At 45.2% G+C, this 19305-nt stretch overlaps 3 protein-coding genes across 4 annotated transcripts in view; all 3 read right to left on the bottom strand.

The window, feature by feature from the left end:
- Positions 1-1651: 1651 nt before the first annotated feature.
- taf6l (TAF6-like RNA polymerase II, p300/CBP-associated factor (PCAF)-associated factor) lies at positions 1652-9034 on the bottom strand. 2 transcript variants are annotated; one of them, XM_086290939.1, is made up of 12 exons: positions 8597-9034; positions 7953-8119; positions 7776-7862; positions 7542-7692; positions 7377-7427; positions 7116-7210; positions 6973-7047; positions 6479-6699; positions 6068-6200; positions 5696-5824; positions 4458-4945; positions 1652-4365 (listed from the first exon to the last, which is right to left on the bottom strand). In XM_086290939.1, exons 2-12 carry the CDS (start codon positions 8097-8099, stop codon positions 4032-4034), a joined length of 1911 nt encoding a protein of 636 aa, XP_086147065.1. In that variant the 5' UTR covers positions 8100-8119; positions 8597-9034; the 3' UTR covers positions 1652-4031. The 2 variants fall into 2 exon arrangements, with proteins under 2 accessions (XP_086147065.1, XP_086147064.1); XM_086290938.1 differs by having other exon boundaries at positions 1654-4365; positions 4449-4945; positions 8597-9032.
- A 295-nt stretch (positions 9035-9329) lies between these two features.
- On the bottom strand, positions 9330-11781 carry cth1 (cysteine three histidine 1). Its single transcript, XM_086294124.1, has 2 exons — positions 11573-11781; positions 9330-10484 (listed from the first exon to the last, which is right to left on the bottom strand). Exons 1-2 carry the CDS (start codon positions 11579-11581, stop codon positions 9606-9608), a joined length of 888 nt encoding a protein of 295 aa, XP_086150250.1. The 5' UTR covers positions 11582-11781; the 3' UTR covers positions 9330-9605.
- Positions 11782-14781: 3000 nt separating this feature from the next.
- mta2 (metastasis associated 1 family, member 2) overlaps positions 14782-19305 on the bottom strand; it is a 32053-nt gene continuing 27529 nt past the window's right edge. Inside the window, exons 16-18 of the mRNA XM_086290937.1 lie at positions 17907-18025; positions 17465-17607; positions 14782-17218 (exon numbers count right to left, since the gene is read on the bottom strand). Coding sequence (XP_086147063.1) covers positions 17065-17218; positions 17465-17607; positions 17907-18025 — 416 coding nt within the window. The 3' untranslated portion in view covers positions 14782-17064. The remainder of the gene's footprint in view (positions 17219-17464; positions 17608-17906; positions 18026-19305) is intronic.

Below are 19305 nucleotides of genomic sequence, written 5' to 3'. Positions count from 1 at the left end.
AGAACTACCTTTCACTTTGAGTGAGATCTTCTCCACCCTCAGAAATGTCCGGACAGTATTAAGCCATTGCGATGCAGATGGAGGCGTGGGAGATTTCCAAAGGAGTAAAATACAGCGTCTAGCAAGAAGGGAACAAAAAGCCAAGATCTGTTTGCAGCGGAGTCATATTTGGAACTCCAAATATGGCAATTAGAGGATCTTCAAGGATCTGAATTCCAAAAAACCCTGAAAGTACAGAAAATAATTCACTTCAAAATTTGTTCAGACTTGGACAGAAGAACAACACATGGCTTAGATTGCAAGGAGAGGTCACATTTATAACTAAAGGAAAAAGTTTAGATAAACGGACTCTGTCTATTACTTTAAAGTACAAGCTGTAGCACATGGTGTACTTGAGCGCATGATGACATTCACCTTATCCCAGCATGATTCAAACAGTTCAACACCTAATTCACGCTCCCAGGCGGTTCTGATTTTACCTGAAGTCAGATTCGGTCACCATAAGCGTTTGATGTATATTTGATATAGCTGATTTTTGATTGGGCCTAACAAGCAGAAGGTCAACCCATGGAGGATCAGCAGGGAGAACTGGGAAATTTGGAAACAGTGATGAGACACAGTGTCTAATTTGCAAATAGAGAAACCAGTGAGAAGGAGGTAGGTCACATTTTGAGCTCTGAGAAACTCAGAAGGACATCATCTTTGTAAAGGGCTCTCATGGTCTTTGTGCCTCTTTCGTGCCAAATCAAATAGGCAGCGTTAGTAGTGCCAGGGGAAAATAGAGGATTCCTTAACAATGGTAACCTGGTAGACGGCGATATGAATTTAAAATGCGACCTGAACTGAAACCAGATCTAAAGTGTAGAGAGCACCGCAGGATTTGAAGCAACAGAAGATGTTTTAATGATGAAGAGATAAGGGAGGCAGGAGAAAAGTATGGAGAAATTGATTGAATCTCAAGTTTACACCAAATCAGGTTGGGTGAATTTAGCCAGTAGGCCAGCTTATGAATATGTGAAGACCAGTAGTACATTAAAACATTTGGTAGGGAAAGACCCCCATCAGAGGTAAACTGTTGCAATAAAGAGAGCCTCAGTCTAGGGGCCCTTACAGTCCACAAAAAAGGTTTTTATTTTTAATCACTCTACAAGAGCTTTAAACTGTCTTCACTTTGTCACTGTGGGATATTGTTTGTGGAATTTTGAGGTGAAAAATTAATTTATTCCATTTTGGAACAAAGATGTAACATGTGGAACAAGTGACACGAACAAGTTCACTGTAATAACTATTTGATCCCTGCTGAATTTGCAATTTTCCTCAAACAGGAGCTCTAAAAAAGAAATAAATAGTATTTAGTTATTGTGGTAGTTTCATTTTAATGGTAAGAAAATTAATTTTAACCAAAAATCTGGAAAATAAAAAACACATTGTATAAAGGTTGATTTGTATGTGTGGCGGGGTGTAGGGGAGTGGAGCAGGGAGCTCGGGGGCAATGCTAAGGAAGGTCAGCTGACACAGCTGATACTGACTGCAGGGTGAAGATGATGATGGTGCTGGATCAGCCCAAAACTACACAGCAGGGGTTTGTTAGTGATTCTGTTAAAGGCAGTCAGAACCATAGTCACCACCACTGCTAACACACTATGTCCTGTACATGCAGGCGCTGCTTCAGTTTGCCAGGAAACATCTAAATAATCCAGAGAAGCGAGAAAGTGATGCGGTCAGATGAAAGCAAAGTTTAGCGCTTTGGCATCGACTCAACAGAAATGCTGCACGTGACCCAAAGAACAGCATCCCAACAGTCAAGCATTCAGGGGGGAAGCATTGGTGCTGTTTTCAAGGATACAAGATAAGTTCACCGAGAGACCAGTGGGTGGCGCTATTTATCGTGAAACCTTGGATGAGGATCAGAAACTTTATTATTCCCTAAGGAAATGATGTGGTTGCAGTTGCTCCAAGACAACAAGAACAGCAACAGACTGAAATAAAAGAAATAGTCAAATATATTACAAAGTTAAAATATAACAGAAACTCAAATATATGCTAATAGCTCAATTATAAATATCCAGAATATTACAGAGATTAAATGTGTATGATTGACATTTCCCTCTGAATGTGTAAAGCGTGTAACTCTTGCACTGCGTACCGTTGATTAGATGGAGGACTGATGTGAACTCCAACCTCCTTGCCTCAGCCACAACACTGAAGATGCGTCTCTTTTTTTTGCACAGTGGAGCGTATCAGGTCACATTTCACTGCATGTTATATCTGTATAACCATGCACGTGACAAATAAAGAATCCTGAGTCCAGCATGACCACCAAGCACATGAAGGTCAGTCAAGTGGCAGCCAGGAACCTACAGGACAGAGTCTCTGTGAAGAGGAGTGGGCCAGAAGCTCTCCTGAGACGTGTGCAGGCCTGCTGACCAACTAAGGAGAAGTTTGTATTCATTTATGTTTATTTGAAGATCAAAACCACATTTAACACTAGGACATGAAACTCAATACTTTCTTGTAATGTGTTTTTCTGGATGTGTGGTTCATATTCTGTCACTCAGAGGCTGTTCATTCATGAGTGAGCAGACTCACAAATTCAGCAGGGGGGTCATTTATATACTTTCTATATAAACAGTAGAGTTACATCAGTTCTGGTGCATCACAGCTATAAAAACGGTGCTTGGTTATCCTTGGTTGGAATAATGACACAATGGTCAGCACTGTTGCTTCGTAGCTTAAGCCTTGCATGTTCTTCCTGCGTCTGCACGGCTTCTCTCCGGGTACTTCGGCTTCTCCAAAAGTACAAAGCAAAATAAAATATAACCTAAATAATAATAAACAAACATTTAAAGTTAAATTCAAACAGATTGCACTTAATGAATGATTAAATAACAAAATGCCTTCTATATCGTTCTGATGTTGTGCCAAAGTCGGCCAAACGAGTCTGTTTGAAAATGTGAGTACAAAGTACAGATATTACAGATTTTTAACTCCTCCTACCCCGAGCGGGCGCCCACGGGGAAAACAACATATCAGACACACCTGCTCTCCTTCATTCTACTTGATGCTGTTTCTTCATAGAAAAGCAAAAAGAAAAAGTAGTATCTGTTCAGAGGGTAGCATGTAGCATCATAGCTAATACACCAGTAGTGATCTACTGTGGGAGGCAGCACAGATGTGACCTCTGACCTGTCTCCTAACATCAGCAACAAGTAAATATTTATTCAGTCTATGAAAAACAGTCATTAACAACATATCCCATCTTGCTCCAACATTGTCCTCAGCAGGTATTCACTGATATTATGAGTTTAATCGACACTAGCACAAGCTAAACAAGAGTTTCAGGAAAACATCAAACAGTGGAAAAAACTAAATGATGGAAAAACGTGTCAACTTGAAAGATTTATTTAGGGAAGATCACAGCTCCCTCTCTGCTCCACACACATCGCAGGATTTTGTCCATTCTCCGATGAAAGTGCAGCAGACACGTCGGCGCTGTGATCCAAACGTGCTGGTCCTGACATGCATGCAGCACATCCAGCTGTTGCTTTTTACAGGGACCAAAACTGACTTTGAGTAAACAAATAGATTTGTTACAAGAATAACAGATTAATTAAAAAATGAAGCAGTAATGAAATATTGGCAGAATGATCATTTGGCGACTGCAGTAAAGATTTCCCACCAGCATGAGTGAGCTGAGGCTAAACAGGCCCGGCAGTAACTGTGGAGACGTGCAAGGCAGCAGAGGCCCAACAAGCTGTCACGTGTTACATTTCATGCTCTTATTCCCAGATGCTGACAGTCAGATATTGACTAGCTGTTTAATTAGCATGTTTAGAATCTCTTTGGGCCTCATCTGTATGTTCATACATGTGAGTGGCAGCTTAGCCCTGTGTTGCCTCTTTACTGGCAACATCCCCTAAAAACTCCAGCAGCTTAATCAGAGCAACGTGTGCCTGGAAGAGTCTGCAGCAGTCAGACTAATGTTAGCTCATACAGTCTGTGACACACACACACACACACACACACACACACTATAGAGGCAGGTGAAGGGAGTAATGTGAACATGTCCAGCGACGTACAGGTTTGCCCACCCTGCCGATGACGGGCAGTTTGTGTGCATAGGTACGTGGTGGAACAGCAGAAACAGGCGGAGTTGTTGCAAACATTGTCTGGAAAGGGCGGCGGCCTTGACAACGCTGGCCCATTTGCCGCCCACCAATAAGAAAGGAAAATGCAGGAGGTGTGGTCTGAGGTGAGGTGAAGCGAGCTTTGGGGAACACTTCACGAGACAGACCAGCTGAACGTTGGCGTGAACATGATGAGGAGGATTTGGAGCGCTGCATAGACGAGGCACGAGGCACAGCCCTGGGTAGACACACAAAAATAAATCAGCACAAACACACACACAGACACACAAAGATAGATAGGTGCTCCTCTGGTTGCTTTACCTAACTGACCCTGTGCCTGAAAGACTCGGCGGAGGTGGATCGGTGCGCGGACTCCCGTCCTGCCTGGGGCTGATGTTGAGGTTGGCGGTGAGCTGTGGCATCTTCCGGGTGGTGTCGAGGTTGGAGGCGGGGCCGGGAGGTTCCTTCCTGGAGTTACTAAGCTGGGATGGAGTGCAGGGCGAGTGGGTGCCAAATCCTGGTCCTGTGCTAAAGCGGACAGCCAGGCTGTCGCCGAAGAAGGAGTAAAGCTCACAGTACATGGCGGGGAGAGGGACGGGGGTCCACTCCTCCCAGTGACAGCCGGCCCCACCCACCTGGAGGTGGCTGGCAATTCCAAGGGCAGCTTCTGACAGAGGCTCTGGAGGTGGGCTGAGTCCCGGAGAGTTCACCCTGTAGCTCGCAGCTCCCACCACAGAACCCGGATGAGCACCGGAGTGTCCCTCTGCTGACTGCGACAGAGACAGCGCCTTCATCTTTAGCAGGCGCTCCACTGCCACCTGCAGGACAAAGAGAGGAAGTGGCGACGTAGGTGGGACAAGATGAACTCAAATTATGATTTAATTCGTTTTTAATCACAAGCATCATTAGGCATAATGTCAAGATTGAGCTCATCTGTTAGTTATCCTCAGCACAAATTTGGGGCTCAACATCTTCATTAAATCAGCATTAACCACACACTGCTTTGAAGTTCTTGAAGCATATAGAACAATCCCTGATCCAGGGCCAGTTAACCTGACCTGCATGTGTGTGGACTGTGGGAGGAAGCTGCAGAGAAGACTCAGCTACAGAGGAAACTGCACGCACAACGAGCCAAGCTGAGGTTTAAACCAGGAAGCTTCCTGCTGTGAGGCAACATTGCTAACCACTCAATTTATATTTGACAATAATTCGTTATTTTATGGCTCCCAGAACTAAGTTTGTATATTGTCACAAGCCGTTTTATTAGGTACACCTTGCTAGCACCAGGTTGGCCCCACTTTTGCCTTAATTCTCCATAACAGAGATTCAAAAGGGTGCTGGAGATGTGGCACATGTGGCAACTGCAGCTCACAGCAACATCAGAACGAGCACAAAGAGGAACAGCTGGAGCAGATGTGGAAGTTGACTCCAGTGGACCTTCAGACCAACCAATCAAGCTTAACCTCATTCTGTTTTTAAAGTAATTTTCTACACTTAAATACTTCATTAAGTTGACTAATGACAGTCTATCAGTGTCTGAAATCACCCAAAGCAGCAGCAGTACTGACCAGGATGGCTCCGTAGACCTTGTGTCCGTCAGCTTTCACCTGGGCGTTGGACACAGAGTAATCATCTAACACAGCCTGGAGGTTGGCCCAGTACGCAGGAAGGTGTGGAAAGAGGACGCGCTCGACAGCCTGCCAGCAGAAACCGGTGAACACAGAGAGAGGAGCATTCAGGACACAGGAGGGTAGCAGTGGAGCACTCAACAGCAATAAAAACAGTAATGACATGCAGGTTTGCAAATATTTCACAGCTAAATAATCAAGATGTGAGACTTTTCATTTAGGGAATGATTTGTTTGAAAATATCGACTGAATATGGGCCCAATCTAATCTATAACTGTCAAATATTTACTAATGTAGAAGCTGTGGCCATACCTTCCATCCCAAAGCATGAAGGCCCACAACAGCTCCATAGTGGGAGCACAGTGGTCTCACTGGGTCAGACAGAACCTTCTGGAGCGACAGCACGATCTGGTGGTAGAGACCACTTACCAGATCACCATGAGTCCTGCAGAAGAAACACCAGAAGGAAGAGCGACTGTTGGATTTCCATTTTTAACGCAAACGCCGAGTGAATGTTAATGTTGCCCTTAGCAACAGCCTGCTAACATTAGTCAGACTGGTAACATTGTAGCAACACAGGTTCTTTGTGAAATGATGCTGCATATTTACTGTAAAACAGGCTAACACTACAGTAGTTTTGTATTCTCAACACTGATGTTAAATCCTGACTGGCTAACAATTTTAGTCCAAGCTTGCCTAAGCATCCACGGAAAATCTGCTCACCAAAAGATGTGGCTGAGGAGCAGGGCAGCGTAGTCCCTGAGAGTCCAGTGGTCGTTGAGTGGGTTGATGGAGGCTGCCAGTGGCTCTAGGATGCAGTACATGACACTGGAGACCAGGCTGCGTACATACGAGCCCAGGTACAGGTAGGGATTCTGGACCAGGCTCTTCACCATGTGCATTAGTCTGTTAAGCTGCTCCAGGTCGTGGCTTACCGACTTTACCTGGACGACAAACCGAATCCATGATCAGCTGAAACACCGGTCAACAGGTTCAGGAAATCTACATCCTAACTGACGACATAATCAGAACCTTCGACGCCGTTCAAGCCGAGGACACGTAGGTTACCGTGTAGAGTTAAAAGCGCTTCCAGTTATGAGATAGGTCTGATTCATGTGTCATGCTACGATATTTTCTCTTACTAAACACACCAAGCATTCCTAACAAAACTGGTGATGAGAATCATAAATGCTGATTTGTGTAACCCTAAAACTTACTCCACTGATGACATAAACAAAGTACGGAAGCAGGGCTGCAATCTTGGAGTTAGACTGGAGGTCCAGCAGAGCCACCTGAAACACACACGAGCGTCGTTTAGCCTGTTCACAACAAAAAGTCTGCTCTGTCTGTAGCAGCTCACCTTCATGAGATGCGGGTCCTCTCCTAAGATGGCCCTTGTGATCTGCTGGTAGTACTTCAGTAAGTCATCTGACAGAGACTGTACTGCTGTAGGAACTGGGACAGTTTAACACAGACAAACACTGAGATTTTCTAACAGGATAACAATGATGCTCTCAGTGAAAGGTGGAGCTCAGTTTTTAGAGTATTAGCTACTTTATTCTATCTACAGGTCCAAGTACAACAACTGTGGGTTAGGTTATGCCTGCTGTGTGCGTCTCACCTGTACCCTGAGGCTCCAGGTTACCTTTACCATCCAGGTATGACACATTGACTGCAGGCAAACATGAAACATCATTAGTAAACTCATCACGTGAATATGGATATGACAGAGCATAGAGAACACTACAGGATGAGCCTGCGTGTGGAACGTAGCAGCGTAGCGTACCTCGCACCATGGTCTCAGCACAGCCTTTGGGGATGTTGGTAGCCAGCGCCAGCTCGACCAGATTGACGTCCCGATCCTCAACAAAGAAGAGCTCGCCTTCTTTCACTGAACGGAAAGGCAGCGCATCCTGGGCTCCATAGCCGCAGATGGCCTGGTAAAGAACAGAGACAGAAACATGAAGGAGTTCCCTCACATCAGACCTGAGGGAGATCGGATATGGAAATTACACGCTACCTCCACGTTGCTCCAGCGCAGAGCTCTGTTGAAGTCCTCCACCGTCAGCTTCCTCCTCTTGGCGTGTCTCATAAACTGAGAGCTGCTCTGTTGGGGACAGCAAAACATTACCACGTACACCTAACACAAACTTCTCCCAAAGTCAGAACATTATCTATGCATCCAGGCATCACTGACCTGCGTGGCCTCCCTGAGTCGGTAACACACGTCCTCGGCCAGCAGAGCCGCCACATCATCACCGAGCTCCACACCTGCGCCCTCCGCCATCAGTCTGACAGACTCCCGGGAAACCTCGGCGAACCGGCGCTCCTCCCGGTCCGCCATGTTCACCGAAATCACTCAAACTAGCAAGAAAGATCACGTTACGCTCATGCCTTCTCTGCATCTCACAGCAAAACATCGCGTTTGGCGGTAAAGCTTAACGGAACTTCATGCATCCTCGGGTACACACTACAGGGTTAGCTAAAACATACGTGTGTCTATAAACGTCTTCACTGTGGACCGTCACGTATTGGGGACCTTTTTCAGCTGTGGCCCGTGGTTTCTCCGAACCACCGCACTCATTCAGCATGCTAACAAAGTCAACTCTGGTTTTATTCAGTTAGCTGGAAGAAACCACCGCACTTTGAAAGAAACCACGATAACAAACCTATTACAATACAGTAACGAATGAAATGACCGTTGTGTCTTTATAAAACTGTCGCATCAAATACAGCTAAATACAGCTAGTTAGCTAAAATACATGATGCTAAAAGCTAGCATCAGAAGGACAGAAAATACAACACCAGGCCTTCCCAGTATCATGCAACGTTAGACTTTACCTTCTAAACTGGAACAAAGGGGGACTGGAGGTCTTTAGCGCCTGAAATAAAGTTCACACCAGGGTAGCTGTCCGATACACTAGCAGCTCCATAACATCAAGCTAGCAATCATGACCAAGACATCCGCTGTACCCTTCAAAATAAGGCAGCGAGGTCCAGTTTATTTTCTCACAATATCGTCCTGACGAAACACCTCAGAGGTGCAATTTAACTAAAGCCTAAAAAGATTTAGCTCTATGCTTACAGCCTCGAGCTGTAAGCATACCTTTACCTTTACCCTCCCAGGTCTACCTGTTGACGCTCTGTAGCAGGAGGTTAAGGCCAGTGATTGGCTGCCGAGTATCAGTAGACGGGATTGGTTGGTTGAAGGTCGTGTCTCTTTAAAATACTTTTTAGACGTCCTATACGGAGGTCTAGTATAAACATTTCACCATCGCCTCCACATTAACTAACCCGGACGTACACCAGCCAGAGCTGATCATAGGCCAACTTTCAGTTTGAGCCCAAGACTCTTGTCTTTGGTCCCATGAGCATGGTCCCAGCCAGCCATCCCATTCTTTATTGGAAAGAAGCTTCAGAGTTTTAAGACAGTTTCAGGAGCCTCTTGTTTCAGCAGCAGCTGATTAAGACTGACAAATGCCAGCCTCGCTTGTGCTTGAAAAGGCAGCTACTGGACTTCTGTCAGTCACCCCACAACTTTAATCCAGCCCAGCCAAACACACAAACACAGCAGTTAGTAAAAAAAGCAACATGGTTTATTTACAGTGCTTTGGGCAGACATATAGCCATGTACAATTAAAAATATTACACATATAGCTGCACCTGTAAGATTCTCTTTCCAGAGCTACTCCAGACTGATCCATGACTGAATAGTCATGTTTGCCAAGGCCTGCTTGGGCCTTCTGAAACAAGCTCAAGTCAACTGGAACATGTATACAAAAAAACCCTTGGGGTAAAGTGGGGGGAATTACATATTAAAAAAAGAAAAAAGAAAGTGTTCAGCAGCAGTTTAGAGCCTCCTGTTGGCCCAGATATCCTGGGCCTTCGTGCTCTCCAGCTTCTGCAGGTGGAGGGCCAGTGGCAGGAGCAGATCATTTAAGTGCTGACTGGAGAAGGTGAAAGCATTGTGCGCTGGTGCTTCTGGGGTGGTGGGTGGAGGAGATGACGAGGCTGAAGAGTCTGATGCAGAAGGCAAACGTGACGCGCATGTGGACAGCAACCCATTGTGTTGACTGGAGGTTTTTATCCTGTTAGGGAGGCCGTGCTGGAAGTGACAGCGGGTTCCGTACAGGCAGAAGCCAAAGGTGCTGAAGGTGTGGCACAGAGCTCCCCGAGGTTTCCACCCCTTGGGCTTTTGCACAAATGCGGTCTTTTCACCAACACTGGCCAAATCGTGACGGCCGTCTTCATCTTTACCCTCCACATGCAGGAAGTTACAGCGGGTTCCAAAGGGACAAATCCCAAAGGCACGGAAGGTGCGGCACGGGACGTTCCTGCGACGACGGAGGGTGGGGCGTTGCTCTGTGGGACTGTGGACAAACAGGCAACGGTTGCCATAGTAGCAGTAGCCATCTGTGTGGTAGCTGCGACACAACTCGGTCTTGTACTTTGGATGGTGTGAGGGAACGTGGAGTTCGTGGAGGCCGTGGGCAAACTGGCAGCGCTCGGCATACTTGCAGAAACCATCATCTGAGTAAGTGGTGCAGAGCTCCGTCTTGTAGCGGGTTGAGCAGACCCAGGGGATTGGAGGTGGTGAGGACTCCGTCACAGGGAGCAGGGCTTCGGCCAACGATACGGCGCTTCCACCACAGTCACCGTCAGATTCCTCCACAGACTGCATGCTGTTCAGTAGCTCAGGTGAAGGCAGAAACAAGTCTTTGCTACTGGTCTGTAAAGAAAGAAGTCAGCGTTTTAAACATGTATCGAGTTCTGCCTGGTCTTTCTGATATTTTTCAATGTATAGCACCAAATCACAAGAGTCACCTCAAGGTGCTTGATATTGGAAAGCAATTTCAACGTCTGCTTAAAATGATGGCATTTAATGTCTAAAAACAGATTGTATAGATATAAATATAGACTATACACAATGTACCGGGTTCTCCACTGAAATGACAGCAGTTTAAGTACAAATGACAAATCTCATCAGGACATGGTCAGCATACATGAAGTCTTTCAAAAGTGACCGCAGGACACAGACCAGAGGAACTGAATAACTAGCTTTGATAGGGAGCCAGTCAGCTCTTCAACTTTGCTATTCCACTTTAAAAAAGAAAAACACACTTCCACTCACATAATTACAACCAGATGGACAGTAAACTCAAACGTAGCAGATACAAACCAGAGAACTTTTCTTTAGGACAGCCAACTGAGCGTAACTCACATTTGTTTTGCAATCTAAGCAGAGTCATGCTTTAAAACTGGCTGCACACGCTGGACCCCATGTGTCAAAGAGACGAGGGGTACTTCCTAAAGTCTGACCTGCATAGACTGATCCTCACCGTCCTCAGCCAGGCTGGTTACCGCGATTGCTGCAAAAGCACACTGAGCTAAATAAGCTCACAGTAACTTTGTGGCAGTGTGGAATTGTCTGAATTCATGTAACTTAAAGTTTAAGTCTATCAGCAGGATTCAGCTAAGGAGGCACAATTGTTGTTACTTTTATATATTAAAAAAACAAACTCAGATCTGTGGCTAAGTTAGTCCTACCAGCAGGACCCCAGTACAAGAAAAGCAACCAGGGTCATGGACCAGCACGCACTGCAACCACTTGTTTGAAAAATCAAACTAGTTTCACAGAACCAACTATTCTCACCATGGGATAAAAAGCGCACTCTGATATAAAAGCTCTGCTGGTTCACAGGCCTTCAGGAATAACCGTAGACCCCCGATCCTGATAACTACACACATGCTTCAATGTGTGTGTGTGTAGGACAAGGAGCAGCTACATGTGGAGGCGCTAAAAGGTGCTGCGGTTACCTTAAACATGGCTGCAAATGCAGAGCTGCGTGTAAGGCTGTGGGGGGTGAGAAACTGCGTCTGACGAACAGAAACCAATGAAACCTGCACCGTCAACAAGGCCACGAGCCTCCACGCGCCTGCTGTCCCTGGGTCACGAGCACCGGAGCACGCGCTGCGCGGCTGTCATTTAAACCTCCGCTCAGCGTCCCGCCTCTCAGCACAAACGCTGCTCAGGTGCGCTCGGCTCTACGTCACAATGACGTCTGCAGGGAGCGCTTTGCTGTGGGCCGGTTGGTAACCGTGGATTAAGTAGGGGTGACACCCCTGATTTACATCATACAACATTTTGCGTTCATGCAGCAACAACGAAACAGGAAGTAGTTTTTATTCCACCAGTGTGATGTTCAAACTTCAGCTGTGCATTTGATGCTAAAAACTTTAATGACATCAGCAGGTTATTGCAGGAAATGAAAATGCAGTTACAGTTAAGCTTTCTGCTCCACTTTGTTATGTTGCTGTTTTCAGCTATGGTCCATTACTGTGGATTAATGATGGTCCTCTGTATCTTTGCTAAAGGAGCAATAAAGGAAGCATTAAAGCGCCTTTCCTTAATATTTGGAGTATTGGAACACTCTTATTATAGACGCCACACAAGTCCTTCTGGGTCACGTCTCTCAGTTAGGAACCTTTCTACAGGTTATTGGAACACAGCCCTGCTCCTAAAGACCAGAGCCTGATCTCTGCTACAGGTCTGAACATTAAAGCCATCTGAAGGTCAGTGTACAAAGTCTTTCCACTCAGAGTCTAAGCACCTTTGGACATTTCCTTGGGCACTGACAAATTCTCTCATGTTTCTGGTGAAACTAGTGAAATATTTCATGCGGCTGAGCTGATCTGAGTGAAAACACTGCAGAAAATCTAAAACTCTGGTTTATGTGATGGTTCTGGTGTCTGCTGCAGGTTTTCCTGCTCCGTGCCCTCCAACCAAGGCTCTCATTATTTCCCTGTGATGCTGAAATCCAATACTTGAAAACAGTCAAAGTTGTGCAGGCTTCTAGTACGTCACAGAAACCTGTCTCCTCCAGGAATCCTCTGATGACACGCCCATTACTGGAAGTATGGAGATGGGAAGAGAAAAGGAGTACAGAGGACTGATTGATCACTGAGGTGGTGTGAGGTGAACCACCTGCAGCTGACTGTGGCCAAAACAAAGGAGCTGGTGGTGGACTTTGGCAGAAACAGATCCCTGTCTGCATTGGTGGGATTGATGTCGAAATAGTCACGTCCAGAAGTATCTGGGAGTTCATCTGGATCACAAGCTGGAGTGGTCTGCCAACAAAAAGGGCCTGAGCCAGCTTTACTCTCGATGAAGGCTCAGATCCTTCAGTGTCTGCAGCAGGCTGCTTCTAGCAAGTTGTTGCAAGCAACATCGTCTTTACTGTGGCGTTCTGGGGTGCAGGCATCAAAAATATTTCCACACGTCCATTCAGATATACTATTTGTAGTTTAATGTCGAAATTTCGACTTTAATCTCAAAATTGACACAATTCTTTTTCTTAATTTGGCCCCAAGTGCTCTCCCAAAAGCCACCAGTTTTTTGGGAAAAGCTGGAACGTGTGGAAAGTAAATGATCAGAGTGATTTAGTGGTCATTAAAATGTCCATAATATGCAAATTGATGATGATTCATCTCATAAATCATGACATACTGCTTCATATCACCAGTTTCCCGCCCTCTCAGATCCTCATCTGCTATTCATCTTACTGTTCCTGACGTCTTCTCCCTGTGGGGAACAGAGCCTTCAGTGCCTCTGCTCCTGGGCTCTGGAACTCTTCCTCCAGCCATAAGAAAGCTGATTTTATCTGTTGTCAAGTTCTGTTCTGCAATTTTAACTTATTTTATGACTATTGCTCATTTTATTAATTTTGTTCTTTGTAAGGTGACCCTGGGTTCTTGAAAAGCACCCTCAAAAAATGTATTATAATTATTTATAGGTTAAATGAATGTGTTTTGCAGTATTGCATTGTTTAGCAGAAATAACCCATCTCTGCTATCAGTGCTGAATCTTTGCTTCAGCTCACATGTACAGAACTCTGTCTTCTACTCTGCATTGGCCTGTTTAAAGGTCCCACTGAAGTTCAGCTTTCGCGCTTTCTTATATCAACTTCAGGCTTGTTTGTAACAATGGTGCGGAAATCATAGCAGAACAGAAGAGACTGCAACCTTCCCAGCCCCCGTCGTTTCTACCATCAGGTTCCAGGCAATCTGCTTTTTCCTTAACCAAAGAAAAAAATTCTGTGATCACCACTTCAGTTTTCTTTCAGGGTGTTTGGGATGTTGCTAAGCTGGCCCGTGGCTTCGTTCTCTGTAAGAGCAAAAAGACTTTAACTACCAAAGCTGTCGGCCTTTCTCGGAGAGGTTGGCGCTGGCTATCGCATTAACATCTCTTTAATCTGTTGCATTTATTATTAAAGAGCAAAGGAACATGCCTCACCTGGCCATGAAGCTGCTTGTCAGTGAGCGAATTACTTTTGAGCCAGTGCTGCCGATCAAGGGGTCACTGTGGAAACCCTCGTTCTCAACTGATCACATTCACAAGGTTTCGAGAAAACCTACTGAGCGAGCTCAGAACCCCATCAGCGATTAAAGCTGAAAGTCTGCACTTCAGTCACAAGCTGTTTCATTTAAACCCGTCTGTGGTGATATACAGAAGGGAAATTACAAAAATGTGCAATGATCAGAAATCTATGGTCCTGATGAAGAAATGACTGAAGTCATTGCTAAAACTGACACTTTATATTCAAATGGCACCTTTGAGGTTTTTATTTACAGTGGTGTGAAAATGTGTTTGCCCTGATTTCCTATTTTTCGTATGTTTGTCACATTTTTGCTTGGACCAGTTTGCAGTCAGTCATGACCTCCAGGACGTCACAGAGAAGCAGAAGCAAGAACACACAGCGGGGTCCTGTCAGACTAAACTGGATAAAAAGAAACGTGACAACAGTGTAGGTCAGAATGTGGTCGGCCGCTGTGTCTGTAAGCTCCCAATGTGGCGTGTGGGACAGGACTCGATGCTCTTTACATGTCGATGTATAAAAATGGAGAAATGCTTGAAACATTTCCAAGAGGAGGCCTTTGCTGTGTACCAAGAGGATGAAACCATAATCAGGCCGACAGTGTGAAAAGCTCCAGCTGTTTGATGTGAGGCAGCAGATGTGAAAGATGTCTGACCACGAAGAAAAAAAAAATCTTTATTTTTTTTCTTATCAAGATACATTAAAGGATACAGAGACATCGGAATAAAAAACACTTGAGAAAAAGTTTCACTTGTGGCATGTTTGTCTCTCCATCATTAAAAAAATCCACACCCTGTCCCTTTTGAAGGTCAGTCCTGGTTAAAAGAAGCAGTCCACCCACCCGATGAAGAAGAGATGCTTCACACGTACAGTAGCCTGTTAGCGCAGTCTCCTCATTAACAGAGTTACACACCTCAGATGTACAAAATTAAAAACAAACAAACCAAAACTAAAAGTTTTCAATATTCCACTTCTGCAGTTTTCTTTACACACATTAGCATTTGCTACAAACTTGACAATTCAATTTCTTTTTTGAGAGGAAATATTACAAAGCTCACATCGGGACCAAATCTGCTTAAAAAAGTCATCACTGCCGCGGACGCAGAGGAATCGTAAGGATCCAACAGCTCGGTTTCAGCACTCTCCCTCCGATAAAGGTACAAAGAGAGGGAGGAAAAGAAAAACCACAAACAGCAGAAGAGTCCTCCGCACAGTCCTCACATCCCGTCAGAACCAAAACATCAGCACATGTACAGAACAGGATGAAGGCTGCATGAAGACAAAAGGGTCAAAGGTCAAGGTGTGTTTCCCATTTGACTCCACTCCTAGAGCCCCGTGTTTTTGCATACATTTTCTGCTTGATTCGACCCACATTTATGAACTGACCACTAACATCAGGAACACTGTCCTGTTCCTTCAGACTGTCTCGCTGCCTGTTCTCCTGCACATTATGGCTTCGTTTTGGACTTCTGCAGAAATCCCACACATGATCTCAAAGCCAAATTCATGATAACTGAGTTGTGAGTAAGCAGCCTCTGTTGTCGGCTGCACCTCTCCTACTGTATGTACTAACAATTTACAGTAGGCAAAGCACAGAGTGGCTGTTGGAATAAAAACCTATTTCAAAGAAACCTGATTGGCTGCTGCCCAGAGTAGTGATTTACCATTTCCTCTGTACAGACGCACTGAGTGAGGGGAACAAACTAAACCAAAAACAACTGCAGACAAAGTCTTCAGTGTTTTCAGTTAGTGCTTTCAATCAGCTCAAACTCTTATTTTGATACAGAGGGTTCAATAATGGATGGAGCTCCAGAAGAAGGAAACAGGTTTGTATGAGGCTCCGATTCTGCGTCTTTGTAAAGTCTAGGTCAGACCCTGTGACATTTACACACCGTTCCAGTGGGTGGACAGGTGTGCACACCTGCATCTCTGAGGTTTGTTCCTAAAATGAGAGAACTGAACGTAAAGTCAAGTGTGTTGAACGTTTCCAGGCCTGAATGACAGACTGCAGCCATGGAAAGAGTTACAACACGCAGCAGACTAACACCACATTTCCCTCCATCACCACAGCCCACCCGATGATTCTGCTCTGCTAGGATGGAGGAAAGGAGGCTCGAGAGGAATCCTGAAACCGAGGCAAACTCTGGGCCTGCTCAAGCTGTCCTACAGTCCTGTAAGGGTGTCGCCCCTTCAGTGATGCATATATTTACACAAAGATAAGAGACGGGAAAGTCAAACAATGTCTGCTTTATCACCATTGCTTCAGGAAGAAAAATATATGAATTTAAATGACACATTTAAAAGCAGGGCAAGTGTGAGGGCTCCATCACGCTGGCTGCTGCTCTACAACAAACTGATGTGACATCTGCTGGTACGAGATGCTGCTCTGCTGTCACTTCAGCCAGTCGTGCCTCTCAGCATTTGTGCCATTGCTGCTGTGTGTTGGATTTTAACACTATTTTAATGACCAGAGCACAGCAGCTCAGAGCCTCCGAGTGCACAGAACAGACTGGAAACTTTAAAAAAGGATCTGCTTCTGGTTTTGAGTTCTCCTCCGATAGTGGCGACGCCTACCACTCAGGACAACACTGCACTCTAAGTTCTGGTATAAATGGTACGGAGCCGAGGCAGGGTTACCATTGGCGACCAATTCAGCATGTATACTGGAGCCCTGAGGGTTTAATGTGTGCTTACTGAATAGGTGTGTGTGTGTGTGTGTGTGTGTGAGAGAGACAGAGAGAGAAACACATTAACTTATGGGAAGTAAAAGAGGACTAAAAGGAACATGACACTGAAAATGGGGGAGGAAAAAAAAAATAAAAAGACTACTGTATGCTGTACTGTGCTGCCTATAAGTGATGGCTTAAACACAGCCCCTCCCACTGCCCACCCCACCCCCATGTCCTGTTAAAAGACCACCCTCAGCCCTCATTTTCAGTCCTCCAGGACGATGGGCTCGCTGGTGTTGGAGGGGACGAGGGGCATGGCTAGGGAGCGTGGCGGCGGCGGCAGTTTGATCCGGACCAGGAGGTGAGGTTTCCTTGCTGCCCGGCGCATCTCAGACTGGGTGAGATGTTTCCTCAGAGCCCTGGTTCACAGAGACCAGTGATAAGAACACACATCCACTCTGACACAATAATGCTTCAATTAGCAAAAAGGTTGCTAACACTGTGTGTAGCAAGGTGTGTGTGTACCCAAGTCACTCTGATGACACCCGTCTGTGTGTGATCCTGCTGACTGTGCATGTCTGTGTGCTAAAGACTGCTGGCTTTAGTTAAGTTGGGGCATTGATGATCTACTGTGGTAAATCAGGAAGTGCTGTGCTGCCATGTACCTGGTGTCCTTTGTGGCAACAAACACCACAGGGTTGGGAGCTTCTCCCTGGCTCACTTTCTGCCGCTTGATGACAGACTGAGAGGTGGTTCTCATACCTGAAGTATATGGCCTCCCATTGGCTGGGTATGGCACTCCTGCAGCCTGTGAACCAATGAAGAAAACAACAATTGATCAGACTGCAGTGCAAAAAGGAAACACGAGAGTAAAACATGCTGGCTTTCCACCACTTTTTGGATTTAATGATGCACTACTATACTACAAGCTGCCCAGCAGGCCCCAACATAACATGCAAGAAATTAGCAGCCATTAGTTCTGTGAGGAGTGAAATTACATGCACACTCTGAGGAAAAGAATGAAAACAGGCAGCAGATGAGTGTGTTGTAGCAGTTACAAAAGGAGCATATTTTCTTAAATATAAGCTATGTGAGAAGAACACTGACGCTTTCAAAGCTTCTCTTCCCCAGCAGGCTCTGGCCCACTCGAGGCTGGTTGGCCTGGTTCCTGTTGATGGGTGTCGGGGGTCCTCTGGTTGCCTTCAGTTTCAGAGGAGCAGAGATGGCTGCGAAGACAATTCAGAGAAGACAAAAGCAGCAGGGCAAGTTTATCTCTTTAGCATCTTTCAAAAACAAGGCCAACAAACAGTGTTTCTAAGACACTCAAGGCTTGACCAGAGAAAAAAGGCTGATAAGATTTAGTGACTTACTCTGTCAATAAATATCCTGAAACACATCGTCTCATAATCACCATTTAACAATATAAACCTCAGGCTACAGTCCCACACAGCAACACAAATCCATATCCTTAAGAAGACACACGTGATGCTTGTCTTAGCAGTAAGGTATGGACAACGCCGACAACGCACAAATGAAGACACTTTAAAGCGATCGTCACGGTGATTCTACTGCTGCAGCCAGACGGCTCATCAGTTTGGTACCTGCTGAAGTTCAGGGTCTGACTGCTGATCTGGGGTCTGCATTCACTCAGCTTTAGCGTTACTCTGAGTTGTTGGCTAGCCTAGTGTTAGCATGGTGTCGGTGCAGGTGCTTGCAAAGAGCTGAAGGTGTTAGCAGCATAATAGAGCTGTTTCTACTAGAGCAGGGCGATATGGCCAAAAATATTTATCACGATATATATTTGAAAATTTGCGATAACGATATAACTGACGATATAACTGATGCGAGACAAAATACAACTCCACAACACTACTAGCGCAAAAAGACAACCTTCCATTTATTTTCACTTAAACAAGAAGCTGGTTTTTATGTACATTAAAGCTTTATAAAAATGTAACAGTGCAAATGCAAACTCCTTGCTGAAAGTTTAACCAAAAGGCATTTCCAGTAGAAATGGGCTGACATATCCTGAGCATAACCATGTATAATATCCACTGAAGTTAAAAAGAGGTGCTTTGCGACATTAAACTGCAGTGTGCAGTACGCATTTTTCGGACCATAAGGTGCACGGGATTATAAGGCACATTAAGCGAAACAAAGCAGTCAGATAAATCAAACTTTATTAAACTCATTCTTCTTGCTTCCTCCACTTCTATACCATTGATTCATTAATGTTGAATTCTCTGGCAGCTGCTCTATTCCCATGTTGTTGCAGTATATTAATGACTAACCTCGTATTGTGGATGGATTATCTCAGTTGTTCTCCTGACTGAAGTTTGGTCCGTTTACAGCATCCTGCCATGCGATTGCATTTGTCTCTAACCATGAGGAACCTTCACGTTAACTTTTATAAGTGGAAAAGTGTTAGTGTTCGTCCTCCAGCTTCACTGTTTATGTTATGCTAACATAGCTGTGCCGCTAGCGATCACGTAGCACATCATTATAT

Source organism: Aulonocara sp. 'chitande type north' Nkhata Bay, linkage group LG5, assembly GCF_057382095.1.
Source record: "Aulonocara sp. 'chitande type north' Nkhata Bay isolate Kocher_YH1m ecotype deep benthic linkage group LG5, A_spYH_male_GT1.1, whole genome shotgun sequence".
Taxonomy (NCBI): domain Eukaryota; kingdom Metazoa; phylum Chordata; class Actinopteri; order Cichliformes; family Cichlidae; genus Aulonocara; species Aulonocara sp. 'chitande type north' Nkhata Bay.
Note: the sequence above shows the minus strand (reverse complement) of the source record. Positions and strands in the feature narration are given on the sequence as shown.

Coding starts and splice junctions, on each gene's coding strand:
- taf6l (XM_086290938.1), bottom strand. CDS start 8,099: ATGGCGGACCGGGAGGAGCGCCGGTTCGCCGAGGTTTCCCGGGAGTCT. Junction 4,946..5,695: donor AGGTCTACGGAGCCATCCTG/GTCAGTACTGCT, acceptor TTTGTCCTGCAG/GTGGCAGTGGAGCGCCTGCT. Junction 4,366..4,448: donor TCAGGCACAGGGTCAGTTAG/GTAAAGCAACCA, acceptor GTGTCTACCCAG/GGCTGTGCCTCGTGCCTCGT.